Source organism: Grus americana, chromosome 5 (assembly GCF_028858705.1).
Source record: "Grus americana isolate bGruAme1 chromosome 5, bGruAme1.mat, whole genome shotgun sequence".
Lineage (NCBI taxonomy): Eukaryota > Metazoa > Chordata > Aves > Gruiformes > Gruidae > Grus > Grus americana.
The window spans coordinates 46,012,779-46,030,429 of NC_072856.1; the positions used below are offsets into that span (position 1 = coordinate 46,012,779).

Consider the following 17,651-nt stretch of genomic DNA (forward strand, 5'->3'; position numbering starts at 1 on the left):
CACTGCTCTACTCTTCAATACATGATCTGGTCTCCCTTCCTGGCCTGAAAAGCAATTCTGCTTAAGGTCTGTAGTTCAGCGGTCTTCCAGACTAATGACCTCACCAAGACTTCTCAAGACAAATGCCGGGTTAATAAAGGACAGTCAGCTGCAAGATTCAGTGCATTTCCCCAGCAAGGGGGATCCAGCTTTATTCAGGCTATCATCTTTCAGGCATAACATACCCCTTCTCTCTAGGGAAATGAGTAATAGCTGGGACTGGGGCCAGGATATAGGCAAGCCGACAGTGTGTAGAAGAAAGGAATAAACATCCACTAGCCTGTTACTCCAAAAAGAATGGCACATGCAATAGTCCCTCCTAGCTAAGTTAATTGTATGAACAACTTTTGCCCTGAGGGGAAGTAACTGCACAGCACCTAGCTGATGGTATGAAGACACACAAGGAAGTAGCCACTTCATAAGCCTGCATAGCCTGTGCTCAAGCCCAGGAGTTTACAACAGACTTCAGCAGCAGTCAAAGGCTTCTTGCTCCCCTATTAAATGCTTGAAGATTAATAATAGTAGTTAAAAAAAAGACTAAAATGCTGTGACTTCTATAAACCTCTACTTCAGGTGCTTGCTTGAAAATGCAAGCCGTCTGCCCCATGTCTCACAGACTTTGCTAAAAATTGGGTAACTCCTAAACCCCCTGTAGATGTATAGGTCAGGGTGATTGCTAGACAATGGAGTGAGAAAGGCAAAACAGTTACTTAGCCACAGCTGAGATTAACAATAAGACTTTCTGCTCCCTCCTAGATCAGGCTTTCCTCCCTGCTACTGATAGTTCCTACAGTTCTAGATTTTTAAGTCAGTTAGAGATTATGCTACTTGGACCTTAGTGAAAAACCTTTGTTGTGGAAATGATACACAACTCAGCGAAGCAGTAATTAAAAAAAATTAAGAAAAAGAAACCCAGTCAGCTACTATACTGAGAAGCCCAAGACTGCAACACTTGGGGCTCCTGCGTACCTAAAAGCATATAGAAATCTATTCATGAGAGTGAGACTGAGCCTTAAGAGCACCATTCATGCTGGATTCACTGCAGGATTATGGAAGGCAAAGGTATAGGACATGCTGTGGATAGCAGGCCATTACAGACTTCAGTTAACTCGGCTGAGTTGGCTTTCCTGACTTATATTTTTATTCTGGCAAAGAATGACTGCCATCCTATCTTCAACCTCACTCTGGGGGAGAAAGGGAGGAAAGGAATAGCTATAGAATAACTACTGCATTCATCTACTCCCAGTTCAGGAGCAGCTCCTGAAAGTGGCCAGTAACCAAATAAACTTAAGACTGCTATAGAAGGCTTTCCATCCAGAAAGAAGAGACTAAAAAACTAAATAACATTGCTAAGGCTTAAAGTATTTTTTGTGTATAAAAGGAAAGATTGGATGGAACAAATGCATCTTTCACTGTAGCACATGCCAGCATCTAGTCCAGTCCTTCTCCCATTTGCCACCTCAGCACCTTGAAAGCTGCTGCATTTGTCTAACCAAAGTTAGGAAAAAATTTCCAGCTCTACTATACAGCATTCCTATTCCCTTATACCACAAGAATGTGCAGTCTAGATCTGAAATAAAATAAATAAATTTTAAAATAAATAAAAGGAAAAAGAGCTTCAAGACTAGAATGACATTTTCAGTGGAAGTTGGAGGATAACTTGCCTTGACAGGAGAAGCCAAGCTTGTACAGCTGACAAAAGGAGGGAACTTGAGGCATGCCAGCTGTTAAATCAGTCATCTTGGTTATCACTATAGCAGGTAAGTTCCCTACAGAAACTCAGTTTCAGAGCTTGAAACATGATGCAGCTTGTGCATTTCAGTGTGAGGGTGCTATGGAAAGCACCACAGGCCAAGCAGCCACAGCCTGGTAAGGAGCAGGTCATAGCCAGCAGTTAATTAACTTGCACAACAGGAACCCTACTGAAAGGAGATGCTATCCCGCTAAGGCCTCTGTGCTCCCCCTTTAGATGAGCCACAAAAGGCTTCATCTGCATTTGGATGAACCAGGGATACGTCTGCAAATTCCTAACAGTACATCCAATAAATGTTCATTAGTGAGGTGGTGGTGATGATGGAAGGAGATACTGCGCTGTTGCAACGCTGCTTTGCAGGCTGTTTGCCAACACCACTCTCAAATATCATTAGGAGCAGGACACATATCTTGATCTGCTCTTAGATTCTCTCTGAGATGCTAAACTGTGCTTAGAGCCTCTAAGAGGCTCCTCAGAAAAGAGGAAATAAGGTCAAGTATATTTCAGAGTTCTGCTGTGCTTCACAAAGCAGGTAGCACACAGGGCACTAGTAATAAACCTTAAACTTTTTTTTTTGTTTTATGTAACAAGAATTTTTCCCATCTAAGTGTTGGTTTCAGAGCTCCTACCCCTCCCACGTAACTCTTCAGGGGTGAGGGAACCCACTATCATATGGCTTGACATTATTTATATGTTGAGTTTATAATAAGACTTAGCCCCAAAGAATTCCACCCATAGTTTTTAACTAAAGAAATACAGCTGCAGAAAAAAATAAACATCGGTAACTTAGATAACTCGATAAGGCACTCGTGGGAAAACAGCTGTTGGAGAGATACCTCATAAGGAAAAGGCATGGAGAAAGATGACCTCAAGCAGCAGCCAAATTTCATTTATTGAGAAAAGGAAAGAAACTAGAGCAATTATATTGTTTACCACTCCTCCCATCCCATGTAATTGGGAAAACTGATTATAAAGGGCATCCTCCTGAAGTGATGAACTTAAAACTCTGAGAAAGTGAAAGAAGTCCAACTTCTATCTAAATAGCGTAACTAAATACAGCCTAGCAGCTGTGGTGCAATCTAAGCTGTTGTCTAGCAAAGACAGTTTGTCAAATATGTGTTTCCCTCCACAGCTGCATGCTCCTGAATAACAGGGTATGTATACACACTGCCAGTGGTCTCAGGCATCCCTTCCCTTAAGTAACAGTCTCCCTGAGCTCTACGTCAAATGATGTAGATGATCCTACCTCTATGATACCTTCCCTTTCTGAGTACAACAGATATTTCTGTTGTTCCACTTTCATAACCATTTACAGACCCCTCTGTAATTCATCAGAAAGCTGTGCTAATGACAACTAGTCACACATTTAGGTCAGGAAATAGTGTTAAGAGCTGCATCTGCAATCTTAGTTCTGCTTCCCACCACGAATTGCTCATTACCACAGCCTCTTATTATATCACTGTGTGCTATTCTTAAAGCATCACAGGACACATTATTTTCTCCCTACAACTATATACTAGTTGCTATTTTAGTAGTAGGGACTCTTTCCACCCACCCCGCCTCCAAACTTCTGCTATAGTCCCCCACAGCTGGAGGCATTTGCAGGTCTCCAGATCCCTTCAATGTTAACTCCAAATTGCTCTAAAACACAGGTTTTTTTCTTTCCTGAAACAGGTCAACTCTGTAGGGGTCTATACCAGAGCTTCAGGGACAGTGATCAAAACAACAACATGGATCAACTCTTCAGCTGTGCCTTTGTGTGTCTGTATGCAGTCACCAGCAATGGTCCTGCATTATCTCCAATAGTTTCACCTAAGAATGCCCAAGGAAGCATGTGTGAGTCAGGGCTTGGGGAGCTGCAGGTCATTCTGGGAGCTTTCTAAGCTTCAGAAAGAAGAATCAGAGGATTTGCAGGCATTGTCCTGGGGTTTCTCAGCACACTATTCCATATCCAGTGTTCAAAAACTTAACCATTCCAAGTTCATACCATACTATTTCATGTATTGAAAGAGAAAGCATTAGTTTGACCTGTGGAACATCAGATTTTCCAACAAAATATAGCTGGAACTTTAAAATCTCCCTGAGAGATGCCTTCATGCAAGTTACCCAAAAGAAAAGTCAAGTCTTTGGTTTAAATAAAATGGAAGAAGCAGTTGTGATGTTGAAGCACAGCTCCTACACCTCAGTTACATCACAGAATTGGCAGGGTGCTTCAGCCAGTGCAGGGGCAACCAGTTCATTTGTGTACTGTGCACACCTTATGGGTGCTCAATAGGTGGGGCAGGAGAGCTGCTTTCACACAAACACACACTCCTCATCAATTGACCATCAGACCTTGCCAGCAATTACAACTGAAGCAGAAAGCCAAAGCTGTAAGTGCCAACACTATGAGTCACAATGTTTTTTGTTTTGTTTTTGGCTGGTTGTTTTTAAACCTTTATTGTCTTCCAAGTTTCCTATTACAATGTTACCAGCTGGTGGGAGTTATCTGCAACCAGGCTGCTTTCTGGCAACCTCTTTTGAAGCCCAGCAGAAAATAAAGCTCTCAGTTCACCAATTTCCCTTTCCTCCCCTCCCTTTACAAATACAACCAATTACAAAATCAGAATAAGAGTACTTGCAGAAATCACTGCAACTGTCAGATAGACAGAGCCATAGAAATACACAGCTCTGCATCCCTCCCCATGTACAAACCAGTGCCACACCAGAACTGTTACCTGTGGAAGTAAGGGCAAAGCAAGCTGCAAACTCATTCACCCCCAGACTGCTGTTTGCTTACACAGACTCCTACATGTCATCCCAAACTGGGTAGCAAAAGCCATCCACACATCACCAGGCAAATACCACACCACCTGACAGGAGCAAGAAGGGAATATGCAGTCCTTACACAATCATATGGGCACAGAACACAATCCCCACGCACCCCCCTTGTTTCTGTACAGTTTACAGAAGTGAGCTGTAAAAGATCAGCAGTACTTGCTTTCTTTGGGAGGAGGGGAAGGGTTCCCAAATGCAAACCATTTTGCAAGACAAGCCCAATGCCAAATAAACCACCTGGAACCTGGGGATGTGCTGGGAGACAACAGCTAGGCCCACTTCCCTTTCTTCAACCCTCATTACTGCTATCTTGTGTAACTAATTTTTCCTCTCCTCTTTCACATCCCATCCCGCAGAGCCGTGTTGAGCAAGTCCTCAGAGGGTTCAGCTGCCAGGAGCACAAGGTGCTGCAGTTACTTTGTGTTTTTTTCTTAGATTCAAAAAGTTTTATTTTTAAATAAAGTAACATTTAAAATATGAAAGTCCCCCAATATAACCCAGGAAGAGAGAACAGTATTCAAGTCTCCTCGTACCTTCCTACAAAAACCCAAGGTGGGACCAGATTTCCCTGTCTCATTTGTGAGCAGAAGATTGATAATGTTTCTGCCAACATTGCTCTCAGCTCTCAGGGAAAAATTGAGCGCTAAATGTCAGTCTGAACTGGGGAATCTGCCCTAGGAACAGGTACAGTTCTATTATTTTTGTACTGGCCAAGCCACTGCTGACAAAAGTACACTGATAGGACACCAAAGGTACACTGGGATCCAAGCGATTGACAATCTGGCTCCAAGTTACACAGCCTTCCCCTCCCTCCCAACACCTGTCAAGAGACTGGAGTCAGTCCTACAAGTTCTACCTACTTAAACGTGGCTGGCTCCAGAAGGCAGTAGCACGAACTTCAGGCTGGCACAGGAAGTTGCTACAGGTTGGCTACCTGACCCTTGGCAGGCTGAACAGAATCAGGAGGGCACAAGAAAGAGTAAGGCAAGTGACAAGTATCAGCTCTTCCATCTGATGGCTCTGCTGCCTCTCACCTGCCTTCGGTTTTTATCCCTCTTTTGGGACCTCCCAGAGCTATAGCCTCCTGGGGTTGTCATGCCTTACAGGATGATTTTTTTCCACCTGATATTCACTGAGAGGATCATAAATACTTTTCCTACAAGTGCCAAGCTAGGCACCATTCTGAGACTGCTAGAAAGGAAGGGAGCCTTCCCCAAGGCCTCTAGGCTTTTGCTGCAGTTCTAGAGCTCCTGAAGCTGGCTCTGTAGAACCCCTGGCTCCATTCCTGGCAATCCCATTCCCTGGTCCATTAGTCACAGCAGGCAGTTTCTTGTAGAAGCTGTTCAACTACACAAACCCCTCTGCCAGCAAGGCAGCCCTTACACATTATTAAGTAAAAGCCATTTCCAAGCAGTTCAGAGTCACCACTCTCAAAGGCAACACAACAACTAGTCCTGGAAGGACCATACTTCATAAACTATCACTGACAAATTAAAAGAACCATTGTTTTGGTGTGAAAGCATATTGGTGTATCCGTCCCCTGCTGCTTGGTAGCAACTAACTAACCAGAAGGAGGCAGCGTTGCCCCTCTTTCCCAGCTCCTTGAAGATCTCGCACAGTGACAAATAAATACGTTCCCACAGCACTAAAACACCCGCTACACAAAGCGGTGGAACAAGGATCCCTTTAAGAGATGGTAATGCCCAAATGCAACTGGAAGCCTACTGGGAACACAGCTCAGGTTTGGCAGAGACCCACAAAATACCAATGCAAAAAGCACTCCAACTCTCCTATCCCTGCTTTTTGTAAGGGTGTGAGGGGGCAAAAAGGGACTTCTAGGGCATGACAAGGAAAAGAGTTTTCTTGCAAGCAGGTTGTACAATCCAGAGCCTCAACTGCTGTATTCGGAACAGCTTTTCTTTAGGGAAAGGGAACCAACACTAACCCTCTCTGAGGCTGGAGATCTCCAAGCCAAAGCTAGCCAGCAGGCAGAGATGATCAGATGAACAAAAAGGATTTGGTAAGCCATTTGCCAGCAACAGGACATCTTCAGAGAGAAGGGAAAGGCGGCCAAGCAGCTTCAGGGCTCCATCCTGGTACAGCCTGCGACCTGACAAAGAAAATGGAAATAAACATCAGCCAGAGACTATGCTGTAGATTAACTCCAGACACTCACAGAGGGACACTTGTCAATGCTTTCCTATTCTTTCCCCAATCAATGAAGACAGGCTACACGAACACTGCATGCACCTTTGAGCCTAGATGTGAAAGCAGTGAGCATCCTTTAATACTGCTGTTCATACACTTGCAGGCTCAGGAATCAAGTATATACTAAATTCACCAGGCAGTTGCTCACATGGGAAGTTCACTTCATGGTACTAAGTCCTAGAAATAGCTTCAGATTCTCCCCTGAGGAGGAATTCATCTCTTCATTCCTAACCTCCTCCCCAAAGCTGATTCTGACATGATCCAAGCCAGCCCAGAGACAGTTCCTGGATGCATTTACATGCAGTCTTTCATCAACATAACTCCTGTTTCAGGTAGCAGAGAGATGGTGCTATTTTAAGGTAACCAGAGTCACCACCTTCTAAGGCCAGTGCGTGGTCTCAGTCAGACCAGAAGTCCAAGCCTTGAACTAAGGACCCAGCACTGCCTGTTACCAGGAGCACAAGTAGGGTACTTGTACAAAAGAACAGAATCCATTCTGTTCTAGCTTCCTCAAAAGTCTACGTGAACCTAAGCTAAGCAGCTTCAGTTTTTCCACAGCAAAGATAAACACTGTCTTCTCATGATACCTGAGCAAATGCTGCTTCGACTTTGTGCATCATTTCAAAGTCACACCCTGTATATCCACCCCAGCTTAATGAAATGCACTGCCCAATGCTGAGCTGCATTCTGGCATGCCTCACAGCCCTCTCCCAACATCACGGGGATAAGCCCTGCACTGCCGCACTCACCCCCTCTGTTCCCCTTCTCCACAGGCTTTGCTGAGTAGAAAATATAATCAACGGTGGCTCCGAGCCCCATGGGCATCGTTGTGACCTCTGGGCGTCCCCTCTGTGGCAGGAAGTGGCTGTAGACAGAGGTCAGGTTGAGACCATGCTGGATAATGCCTGAAGACCTGCACATGAACAGCCAGAGTTTACCAAGGAAGGAAAGAGGATGATGCAGTGTTCAGTACTACAGTCACAGCTGAAGTTGGATGTTCCCTTGCTGATGCAACTGTCCAAACTATTTCTACTTTGTGAACACATAAAAAAGACAGTCTTTCAGAATTATTCACTCCACTTACACCAAAGACAAAGCAGACCATGAACTTCCTTTGTCTCCAATACACAGTCCAGTCTATGCCCTTAATTCCTGACCTCACCAACACAACGCTGGTGCCCAGCTGCTGGGACAGCCCTGGGTGGATCTGGCTCTTCCAGATACCCCTCCTTACTATATTCCAACCTCACATTTATTTCAGTCTCTACTTCAGCCAGATTTTCAGTGCTCAGGAAAACGAGACCAGGCTTGAAGAGTGGGGCCACTGAAGGTGCACCAAATTACCTTGGGACGAATGGCTGGGGATCAGGGTCTTTCGCCATGGCAGCAAGCTTGGGCCAGTGTGCAGGGCGGTCTGCAAAGAAGCAAAGAGATTCCAGCCAGACCCACACAGATCCTGCAACAGGCTGCTCATCCCAAGTCTGAGAAGCTTCTCCTGAGACCAAATGAATCTTTTTGCCCAAGAAGAGCAGACAGCTTCCAGTCACACGCACCTTAAAGAAAAATATTCAAAGGAAACCCCAGCCCTAAGACTAACAGGAGCATCCTGAGAGCAGATCACTGCAAACAACTGAGAAGTCATTCTGTCCTGCTAAGGACATGTCCTTAAAGCATTTAATATTATCAAAACTCTGGGTACTTCAATGTTTGCTCTCAAAGAAAGTTCATTTGCCTTAGCCTACAGCTTACTCAAAGGGTGTCTAGAAAGGCAGAAAAGAAATGGAGAGAGCAGAACCAGCCATGCCACAAGGCCCAGAAGTGAGGCAGTGTCTACTGGGTACCAGCATCCAGAGACATCTACATTGTGGCCATTGTGACATTACAGTCTTCAGGTTTGTGGTCTCAAAAAAAATCTTGAAGCAGAAAAACAGAATTATTTTTTTCACTTTTATATAAAACAGCCTCCAAAAGAGGCTGAATCTCAGTGCATCTCAAGGAACACAGTCAGTGTGTATGACGGTGGTGAGCTCTCATGGAACCACACAGCCACAGAAGGCACCCTTCTGCCTTTCTCTTTTCTCACCAGGTATTACCTCCACCTCACATTTTCATCAAAATCGAGCTAAGAGAATCACAAACTGAAAAATATCCCATTAATACCTGGTTTAGCATCTGTCACACCTTCCAAGAGGATCAGCTGTGGTGGTCGTTCACAGGCAACATCACAAAAATGAAACTGGAGCAGGAAGTCCCGGCTGTACTTACGTCTGCCTGCAGAGAAAAATACAAGTCAAAAGAAGAAAAGAACTGCAGCAAAGTCACATCTACAGGGAACATCTGCATACTCTTTAGACCTTTATACCTCTTAGACCTCTTTAGTTTGAGAGAGGTTTCTATACCCAAGCACTCTGATACTATCAGAATGGGAATCACTTAACCTAAATGTAGAACAGAACAGATGTGTAAATGTAGAAGAACAGAGCACAGTTATTGCTATCCCTTTAGCTAATGCAACAGTCATGGTCAGCACCTTCGTGAAACAAATACCCTCTGAGACACCACAAGTTCAAGTAACTTTTAAGCAGATCAGTTAGTGTGCAACTCAAGGAAATGTCTGCCAAAAAAGAAAAAACACTTCTGGAGATCAGGTTGAATACAAGCTCAACATTAAAGATTCCAACAAAAGCTATTTAGTGTGGGCTCTTTTTTTTTTTTTAATACTCTCTAAGGACAGTAGAGAACAGTCATGATTGTAACTGGGCTTTTACAAATGACTTCCTAACAGTGTTGTGCAAATACTGCCCAAAACTGCTCCCACAAACACCTGCAGCTGAAAGCTGTGGCTACTGAACGTGGTTTACAACTGCACAAAAGCATAAGAGTGGGAATATGAAAGAGATATGTAGAGCAGTGGTTACTGGTAGGGGAACATTCAGCTCCTGACTAGAGAAAGAAAATGGCACAAATTGGGCTACAGTAATAGACTCCAGAAAAATTAAATTTAATTCATATACCAAGGAAAAGGAGAGAAGGAGAGAATATTTGCTGAGTGCCTCATGCAACACATGCTCAAGCTACTGAGAGAGACAGCAAGGCCAACAAACTGTCCATCCTCAGCAAACTCTCGTTCTCACTGGAGCTCACCCAATTTCTTTGTCTGGCACAGAGTGACATATTGGCAGTTGTCCGTTACACCCAGTGAGCTTGGCCACAGAGGGGCCAGCAGTTTCCGTTGATACAACTGTTGGGAGAAGTCTTCCTGACCAGACACCTGCAAGGAGGTCAGAAACAGAGAGGAAAGACCAACAACACAGAACAGAACTTTTGCAAGCTATAGACAGTGTATGTATATACACTTGCCAAGAGCAAAACAGAAAACCCTCAAAGAAAGGCATCAACTAAGCAATTCACAATATGGTGCAGATATAAGAAACCTTCAGCTGTGTGGGATGGATACAATTAGCCAAAAGTCACCTGATAAGATACTTTGCAGGCATCTATTATTGAACTGATGATTTAGCTTGAAAGCCAACAATGTATTTGATCACAGATACACAGTAACAGGTAACCACAAGAGACTCTACTACAGGTGTATGACCTGAAAAGAGTTTGAAACAAACATCCACGTAAAATTTCAGTAAGTCTTAGTGGAGTTATACTCCCCTATAGTTCCAGTCACCCAGACACAAAAATCCCATAGCAAGGGAGAATCAGGACCTGAAATTAAGTGGTCTATTATCACTGGTCTGCTTCAAGAGAAACCAAAAGAGCAGCAGTGGAAACAACACACATTTGTCTGCCTCTTTCCCCAGCAGTGCTGGGGGCACTGGGGAAGACTGCCGAACAACTGAATTCAATGTTCGGACTGTTTCCTCATGAAAGAAAGAATGCAGCCAGGCATTTCTCCTGCAGCATGCAGTCAAGAGCTGCCAACCCCAGTTCTGGCTGGCACCTACCTTCCAGGCTGGCATCCCATGGTAGAAAAGTTCACCATTCCGGATGAATTTGTAGAGTGGAGAATCAGGTACAGAGTTCAGGTCTCCACACAAGATGACAGGATAGTAGCTGCCTTCAGTGGTTTTGGCAATCTTGTCAATCTCTGCTAGGAGCAAGGCCATCTGGGCCAGTTTGATATCTCCTCGCCGGGGATTGAACAACACATGAGTATTGGCCACACACAAAGGACTGACTGCCTTCAGATCTAGGCCCTCCGGGAGCAGAGGCTGTAGCAGCAGCACCAAGCCCACGTTATCCCGATTGAGGACATCCAGGCCAGGCCGGAAATATTCTATGGGGCTGAAGCTGATCAGCTGGAACCTGCTGTGCTTGTAACACACTGCACAGCCATCTGTCTTAGTTCCAGTTCTCCGTTTATAGAAGCATGCAAAGCCTGAAAAGAAACCATCATCCATTAAAAGGTTTATCTGGCACTACCTCAGGCTTCTCCCATCAGCTGGGGAGTTCAACAAGTCTGTGTAGCAGAAGTTGTTCCTACTAAATCTGGGTACAGCATTACACCAAATTCTCTTCCAATAATCACAGTTTACCACTTATCATTGAGGGTATTTTCTCTCTCCTTGTCCTTCTAGGACCCTCTCAGTTTTGTTACTCTGATCTGTCAACTCTGAGAAAGATCAATTACAAAAGAAAGGGCAAAGGTCTAGGCAGACGGTTCAGAAGTAGGGCCAGCAGCCACCTGACAAACAGGAAGAGCTCTCTCAAGGCCAAGTGCTTTGAAGATGTTCAGCAGGAAGCACTGCTTGGCCAGTCCCACAAGCTGGAGGTACAGACACACAAAAGCAGGGCATACCCATCTCCTTGAACGTTGGTTCCAGCTGCTCCCAGTAATGGTTCTCTTGTACCTCCTGGAGACACAGAACCTGGAAGAAAGGCAGAAATCTCACTCACTCCACCAGTATTTACGAGTTACTTTGTTTTAGGGAAGGAAGAAAGCAGAAAAGCACACTCACATACCAAACCTGCAACCAGAAAGGTCATCACTGCAACTCTGTCCTGTACTTTCTAGGTAGGGAGAGATAACTTTCTGGGTCACATTAGCTTATCATTCCAGTGATGAGGCAGAAGGTCCTTTATCACACAAAGAGGGCTCAAGGAATAGAGAAATACATGAAGTCCTCTTCCACTCAGGCTTCCCCTCCCGTACTGCCTTATAAACCTGGTCCTTTCCTCCCCAAACACATACTATGTCTTCTTCCTCTGTTTTTGATGTTTAAAGAAGTTAAGCCCCGCTATCAAAGTATGACTAGTTTCTACAGTAACATAATCAAAGCAAGACACATACCCCAAAAAACATATGCACAAGGCCTCAAACACTCTCAGAGGAATCAGTGTTCAGTTACCAAGCAGGCAGTATCTTCCTAGGACTTCCTCCCACTCTTTTTTTTTTAATGCTGTTAGATCAAACAAGGAATTCAAATTCTGGTGAAACTGATGTGGGAAGGGCTCAGTCATACTCACATCAGGATCCCAGTGCTGAATCTCCTGCAAAAGGTTTGGAAGGCGGTAGTTCCAGTTCAGGATGTCTGGATGACAGTGTAGATAGAGATCAAGGCCCTGCTCCACCAGGTCCTGGGCAAGGATGTTGTAAGACATGATGCGAAATTCAAACAGAGGAGTGTTTTCCGAGACCTGCTCTAGCACACAGGGTTGGACAGAAAGATCCTCCCAGTCTCTCCATAAAATCTCTACATGCAAGAGACAAAAAGCCATGTTACAGCCATGCTGGGTACTGTGCGGATACTTTTGTTCCCCTGGGACACAGAAAGTAGCCATTCTCATTCTCTAAGCTAGAGTGTTCTACCCTCTGAGCAAACCCTCACCCACTCTGGTTTTCAGGTGGTCTTTTTAGATGCCTTTGGATAGTTGTCAATGGGGATGGCATAACAGAAGACCAGAGTCGAGCACAGTGAAACACTTGACCAGCTTTTGGGTGCTTTTCATATTATAAAGCCAGCACTTGGGAACAGTTCCTGGGAAATGAACATATATTGATGTTCAGAGCAGACAGTCTAATAGCACAGAGGCTGCTAGCTGTGACCAGCACCCCCTCAGCAAAAACTCACTTTATACTTTTCACTAGCAGATCCTGTCAATTCTGCATGGATAGAATCAATTGATGTCTTACTGACAACAAACTCAGACACAATAACCTGACCACATTCACTACACATGCAAATCCCAAACCGAACATTAGATTCAGAGCTGTTACTACTGACCATGGTAGGGTACCTCTGTCGGGAAAGGACAAAATTGTACTGTAGCCTGAATGGGCCAGGTTGGGGGTTCCGTTGGCACTGTCTCTGCATCACGTGCTAAACTCCAGGCCAGCACAGCTGGGTCTTCATTCTGGACTTCTACGTCGATAGTGGCACAGCCGGCTATCTGGTGATCCGTCTGTGGCACCACAGCTGCCCAAGGGGCACTGCCTACTACAACCACTGGTTCCTCTGCTGGTAATTTTGTCAGTTCAGTCACTGCATGATCTTGCAATTCTGAAGAAGCCAAGGTGTGTAGCTCTGTGAACTGCTGACCAGCACACCGGGTGACTTCTGGAGACGAATTCAGGTCACTGAGGCTAGTCATCAATAGCTCTGAACCTTCTAACCAGTCACTACTGAACGTAACTGATACTTTCCCCACTGCTGGAGCACTCTCACTGGCTGGCAAATTCCCTGCTCCTTCCTCCAGCCACTGCTGGAGAAGGGCTTCTTGCTCTTCCGGGACCGACCTTCCTCTGGTCGCAGCAAAGACGCCTTCTATCTGGGTGGACGTGCTCTTCGCCAGAAGCACATTCTTTCGGCAAGTAAAGAAAGCATCTGCCATTTAAAAACAAACAAAACCAACATAAGACAGGCGGAAATCCTTTCTCACTCTCTTCTTTTTCCTATGCATTTGCTATATCTCAGTGCAATGCAACCATTCAGTATAGCAACCCAAACAAATGACGTCCCTCAAGAAAAACAGTTACAGCCTGAATAACTTACCCTGCCTCTTCCTGAATGCTAGGCCACAGTCCAATTCTAGTCACATTAGTCAAAGTTACTGACACCATACAGGATGGCAATGGCTTTACCAACTCTAGGGAATGCAAATCTAACTTACACAGCGCCACAGTCAGTCAGCCAAGCTAAAAGGCCTTGTGGAAACTATCAGCTCTCAGCAACACATCTAAAAGCACAGTCTGTAGAAGTTAACTAATGGGGCACATGGGCAAAGAAGCCAAGCTCTTGTAGATGACCACTTGGAACAAGTTTCTTTCCAGGGATTGACTAATGAAGTAGTGTTCAGCTAAGAGGATCAAACATATCACAAGAACGTATTATAGAAGAAAAACTGTTCTGCTATTAAGAGATGAAAAATAAAGACACAGAGGGACCAACATGTGCAGTTAAAAGCCTTATTAGAAAAAAAAAACAAACCAAAACCCACTTCTGTTAATTAACACTCAAATATACTAATGTTGGTGGGGTAAAGTAGAAAAAGACAGGAACTCTCTTCACTTGCATCTATGTAAGAGATGTCAGCATTTACGTTTTGCTATGAATTCTGCACAGACCTAGTCCCTACTGTTGACTAGCAATTTCTGTTGTCTACAAATCACTTTTTCCCTGCAACAGTCAGTCAGCCAGAGCAGTAACATACAGGAGTCAGCAATATCCATGTGTGCTTTTACTGTAACTTTTGTGCCAAAGCTTACTGTATGTGTCAGAAATGGAGCTTTAATAACCATACTCCTCTCTGTAGTTTTGTAATTAAGTTCACGAACATCTAAAACACCAATACACAAAGGTAATGTTTTCACACACGCTAGCCAGGCACAGCTGTTACAACAGCATGTTATTACAGGATAGGAGCTGAATTTGAGAGGAGTCAGCTAGCTGCTCATTATGACCACAGTGTGCCAGTGGCTGCTACAGGCCTAGGGACAGGTTCAGGCAAGAGGGTGGCTTTACATCAGCGCAGTCACCAGGGACTGTGAAGTAGCAGCAGGATCTAGGAAACTAAGTGAAATATTGATGCATGCAAAGCAAGAGTCCATCCATGAGTCACCCACAGGTCCTTGGGGAGTCACAGACCTCTGAGCAGCCCACCTCCAAAGATGTCCCCAAAGCTGCAGTGCAGGTCCGGGGCAGAAGGCTCAGCCTCCACGCAAGACTGCAGACTGCCACTGCAGCACAACAGCGGGCAAGCGCTTCCCCCAAGACCCCAGTCCCCCGCGCTGCCCCGGTGGCGAGCAGCCCCGGCCCAGCACAAGTGCCCTCGCCACCCGGGCGGCAGCCCCAGGCCCCACCTGCCCGCCTCTCCTACTGCCCAGGGCCAGGGACTCGGGGAGCTACCGGGCAGCTGGGACGACCCTGACTTCCAGCCGCCGAGGCCCCTCCGGCCACACCTCCCCCTCAGGCCGGGGCAGGCGAGAAGCAGCCGCACCCAGCCCCTCCGGACCCCCGCCGGCTGCCCCGGCTCCCGCCACCGCCCGCCCGGGGCCGGGTTACCTCGGAGGGCCCGGAGGAGCCGCGCCGCCGGCAGCAGCACGTAGCAGAGCACGGTGCCGATCATACCGCCCGGCGCGGCCTCCACCGCCCCTGCCCGGCCCCAGCGAGGCGACGCTCTGCGCCGGCTCCGCCTCAGCAACGACCTTACGGCGCGGCCTGGGCCTGAGACCCAGCGCCGCGCAGGCACTCACCGCGCCGGGCCCGCTCCGCGCTAGGCCACCGCGCTCGGGCCTGGCCCTCCTAGTGCGCTGCTCCAGGATCGCCCGCCCCCGGGAAGCCGCGGCCGGCGGGTGGGACTGCCCCAGCTGGGCGGCCGCGGCTGGGGTGGGGCCGTGTCCGCCCCGCCATGGGGCAGGAGGGCAGCCGGGGCCCAGGCCCGGCCCCGCCGGGGACCCGCACCGGGCCAGTCCCTGAGGTGGGGCCCGGCAGCACTGCTGTGGCCAGGGGTCAGAAGTTGTGAGCCTAGGCTGGGTGACCTCAGCTTCCTGACCTCGCCATCCTGAAATTTGTGTTTTCAAACAAACGTTTTCAACCGCCATTCCCCGGAAATCCAAACAGAAAGGAAAATATCCAAGAATTTTTTTTGCCTGGAAAGCCACCAAGCAAATAAAGTCCCATTTGCTCCAGATGAGTTAATAATTACCAGGCTTTGAAAACACAGTTGATGATAGTCAAGGTTTTGCAGACTGCAACCTCTTTGTGGACAAACGCCATTGGGGGTGGGTGAAATATGGGTGTGGGAGCGTGCTCCCCCTTGGTGTGCTGCTCACAGGTCAGCACAGCTCTGCAAAATCAACCCCTCTTACCTGGCTCTGAGCACACTGTGGCTTTTGCAAGTTGAGACCCATCACATGTTGAAACCAGACAGTTTTTATATGAAAAGAGAAGTCCTGGTTGAAGTCTACATTTTTAATGTTTTGCATCATTCCACATTCGCATGTGTACAACATCTAAAGGCAAACGTAACTGAGCACCACTATGGCTTTTCACACCGAATACACACTTCTAAATTGTGATCTCGGTAGCCTTCTTCCACACTCTCTTTAAGATGGGCACTTGCAATGAAATCAAGACTCATGTCATCCCTGCCTTTTGCACTGATGAGTGCTGCCAAACTGCTCCCTTGATGGTGACCAGCTGCTGTCTCATGGGTTATACTTAGACGAAACACTTTCTGAAGGACAACCTGCCTCTTACCCTATTTGTGTATGGTGATTAGCACAATGGGTGTCCACAGCTAGGACCTGAGCTGATGTTATAATATATAATAATCCCACCAGCCCCATTTTCAAATCCTCAGTTGTAAAACACCATGGACCATAGATGCAGTGACTTGTCTCAAATCCCACGGATATCTCTGGCAAAGCACAGAACTGTACTGTGGTCTCCCATCTTCTGCTGCAGTAAGCAAACCTCATTGGTTTCTAGTCAGAAAATAGAGGGTGTTCTCCAGAGGAAGGATCTGCAGCATTAAAGACTGATGACGGGCATTTAAAACAAGGCTGTTCTTTAAAACGAAAGATTTAAGAAAGTATCTTCAGACCCAACCCACATCAGGATAATCAGACTGAAATCAGAGAAGAATGTTAGCTGGTGCCACAAACAAGCAAGTATCCGGACAGCCACAGTTATTTGGCCTACGCTAGAAAAAATATTTACAAACTTTGGCAATAAAATCAAAGCTGACAATGGTCATCTGCTTCAGGGTCAAACCTTCCGCTGGCTTTTGTGGCATTTTGTTCTATATCCAAATATAACCCTACCATGGCCTCTAATGACTGGACTACTTGAGAGGTTTATGTAGAACCTAAGGGAATAAAAATGCTAAAAATACCCTATCCTTTGGGAAATGGACTTTTTCTTCCTCTCTGTGTAGCCCATATTACACTGTGTAGGCTACATAAACTTCAAAATCTATATGAGAGATTATGTTCATAATGGAAGGATTTCTAAAGTGTATGTATTAGTTCTGCTCAACCTTTATTGGAAAGCCTCTTCTGTTACAGTTTTGGTTTTAGCCCCTTAGAAAAGGTCACAAAGTCCTCGGTATAAATGATGCAAAATAATAAGCACTGAACCAATTTTGGCACCAATGGTAGTTGGTGGCATGAGTGAGCACTTGATTCGAGGCCCCATTAAGTGCTGACGTTTACAAGCCACACTTTATTACCGAACATACCAGGAATTTGGCAGTAGGGAAGTCTGAATCTGTTCAAGACTAATAAGGTGAATACACCCCTTCTATCCTCATCTCCTTTAGGACCATAACTGCCACAGTCTGGTTTTCTCATGAAATTGTACAAACTGGAATATGAACTCAA

The 17,651-nt window shown here is 45.9% G+C and overlaps 2 protein-coding genes across 6 annotated transcripts in view; one reads left to right on the forward strand and one right to left on the reverse strand.

Annotated features, from left to right (window-relative positions):
- Positions 1–15,781, reverse strand: part of ANGEL1 (angel homolog 1) — a 98,562-nt gene extending 82,781 nt beyond the window's left edge. The window contains exons 1-10 of one of the 5 annotated variants that reach the window (XM_054826992.1): positions 15,331–15,500; positions 13,054–13,653; positions 12,296–12,522; positions 11,628–11,697; positions 10,774–11,207; positions 9,962–10,088; positions 8,978–9,088; positions 8,162–8,231; positions 7,567–7,730; positions 6,555–6,719 (exon numbers count right to left, since the gene is read on the reverse strand). In XM_054826992.1, coding sequence (XP_054682967.1) covers positions 6,555–6,719; positions 7,567–7,730; positions 8,162–8,231; positions 8,978–9,088; positions 9,962–10,088; positions 10,774–11,207; positions 11,628–11,697; positions 12,296–12,522; positions 13,054–13,653; positions 15,331–15,394 — 2,032 coding nt within the window. In that variant the 5' untranslated portion in view covers positions 15,395–15,500. Of the gene's footprint in view, positions 1–6,554; positions 6,720–7,566; positions 7,731–8,161; positions 8,232–8,977; positions 9,089–9,961; positions 10,089–10,773; positions 11,208–11,627; positions 11,698–12,295; positions 12,523–13,053; positions 13,654–15,330; positions 15,501–15,521 lie in introns of those variants that run through there. The other 4 variants (XM_054826995.1, XM_054826993.1, XM_054826994.1 and 1 more) reach the window with 4 other exon arrangements.
- Positions 1–17,651, forward strand: part of VASH1 (vasohibin 1) — a 155,530-nt gene that overhangs the window by 16,204 nt on the left and 121,675 nt on the right. The window lies entirely within an intron of this gene.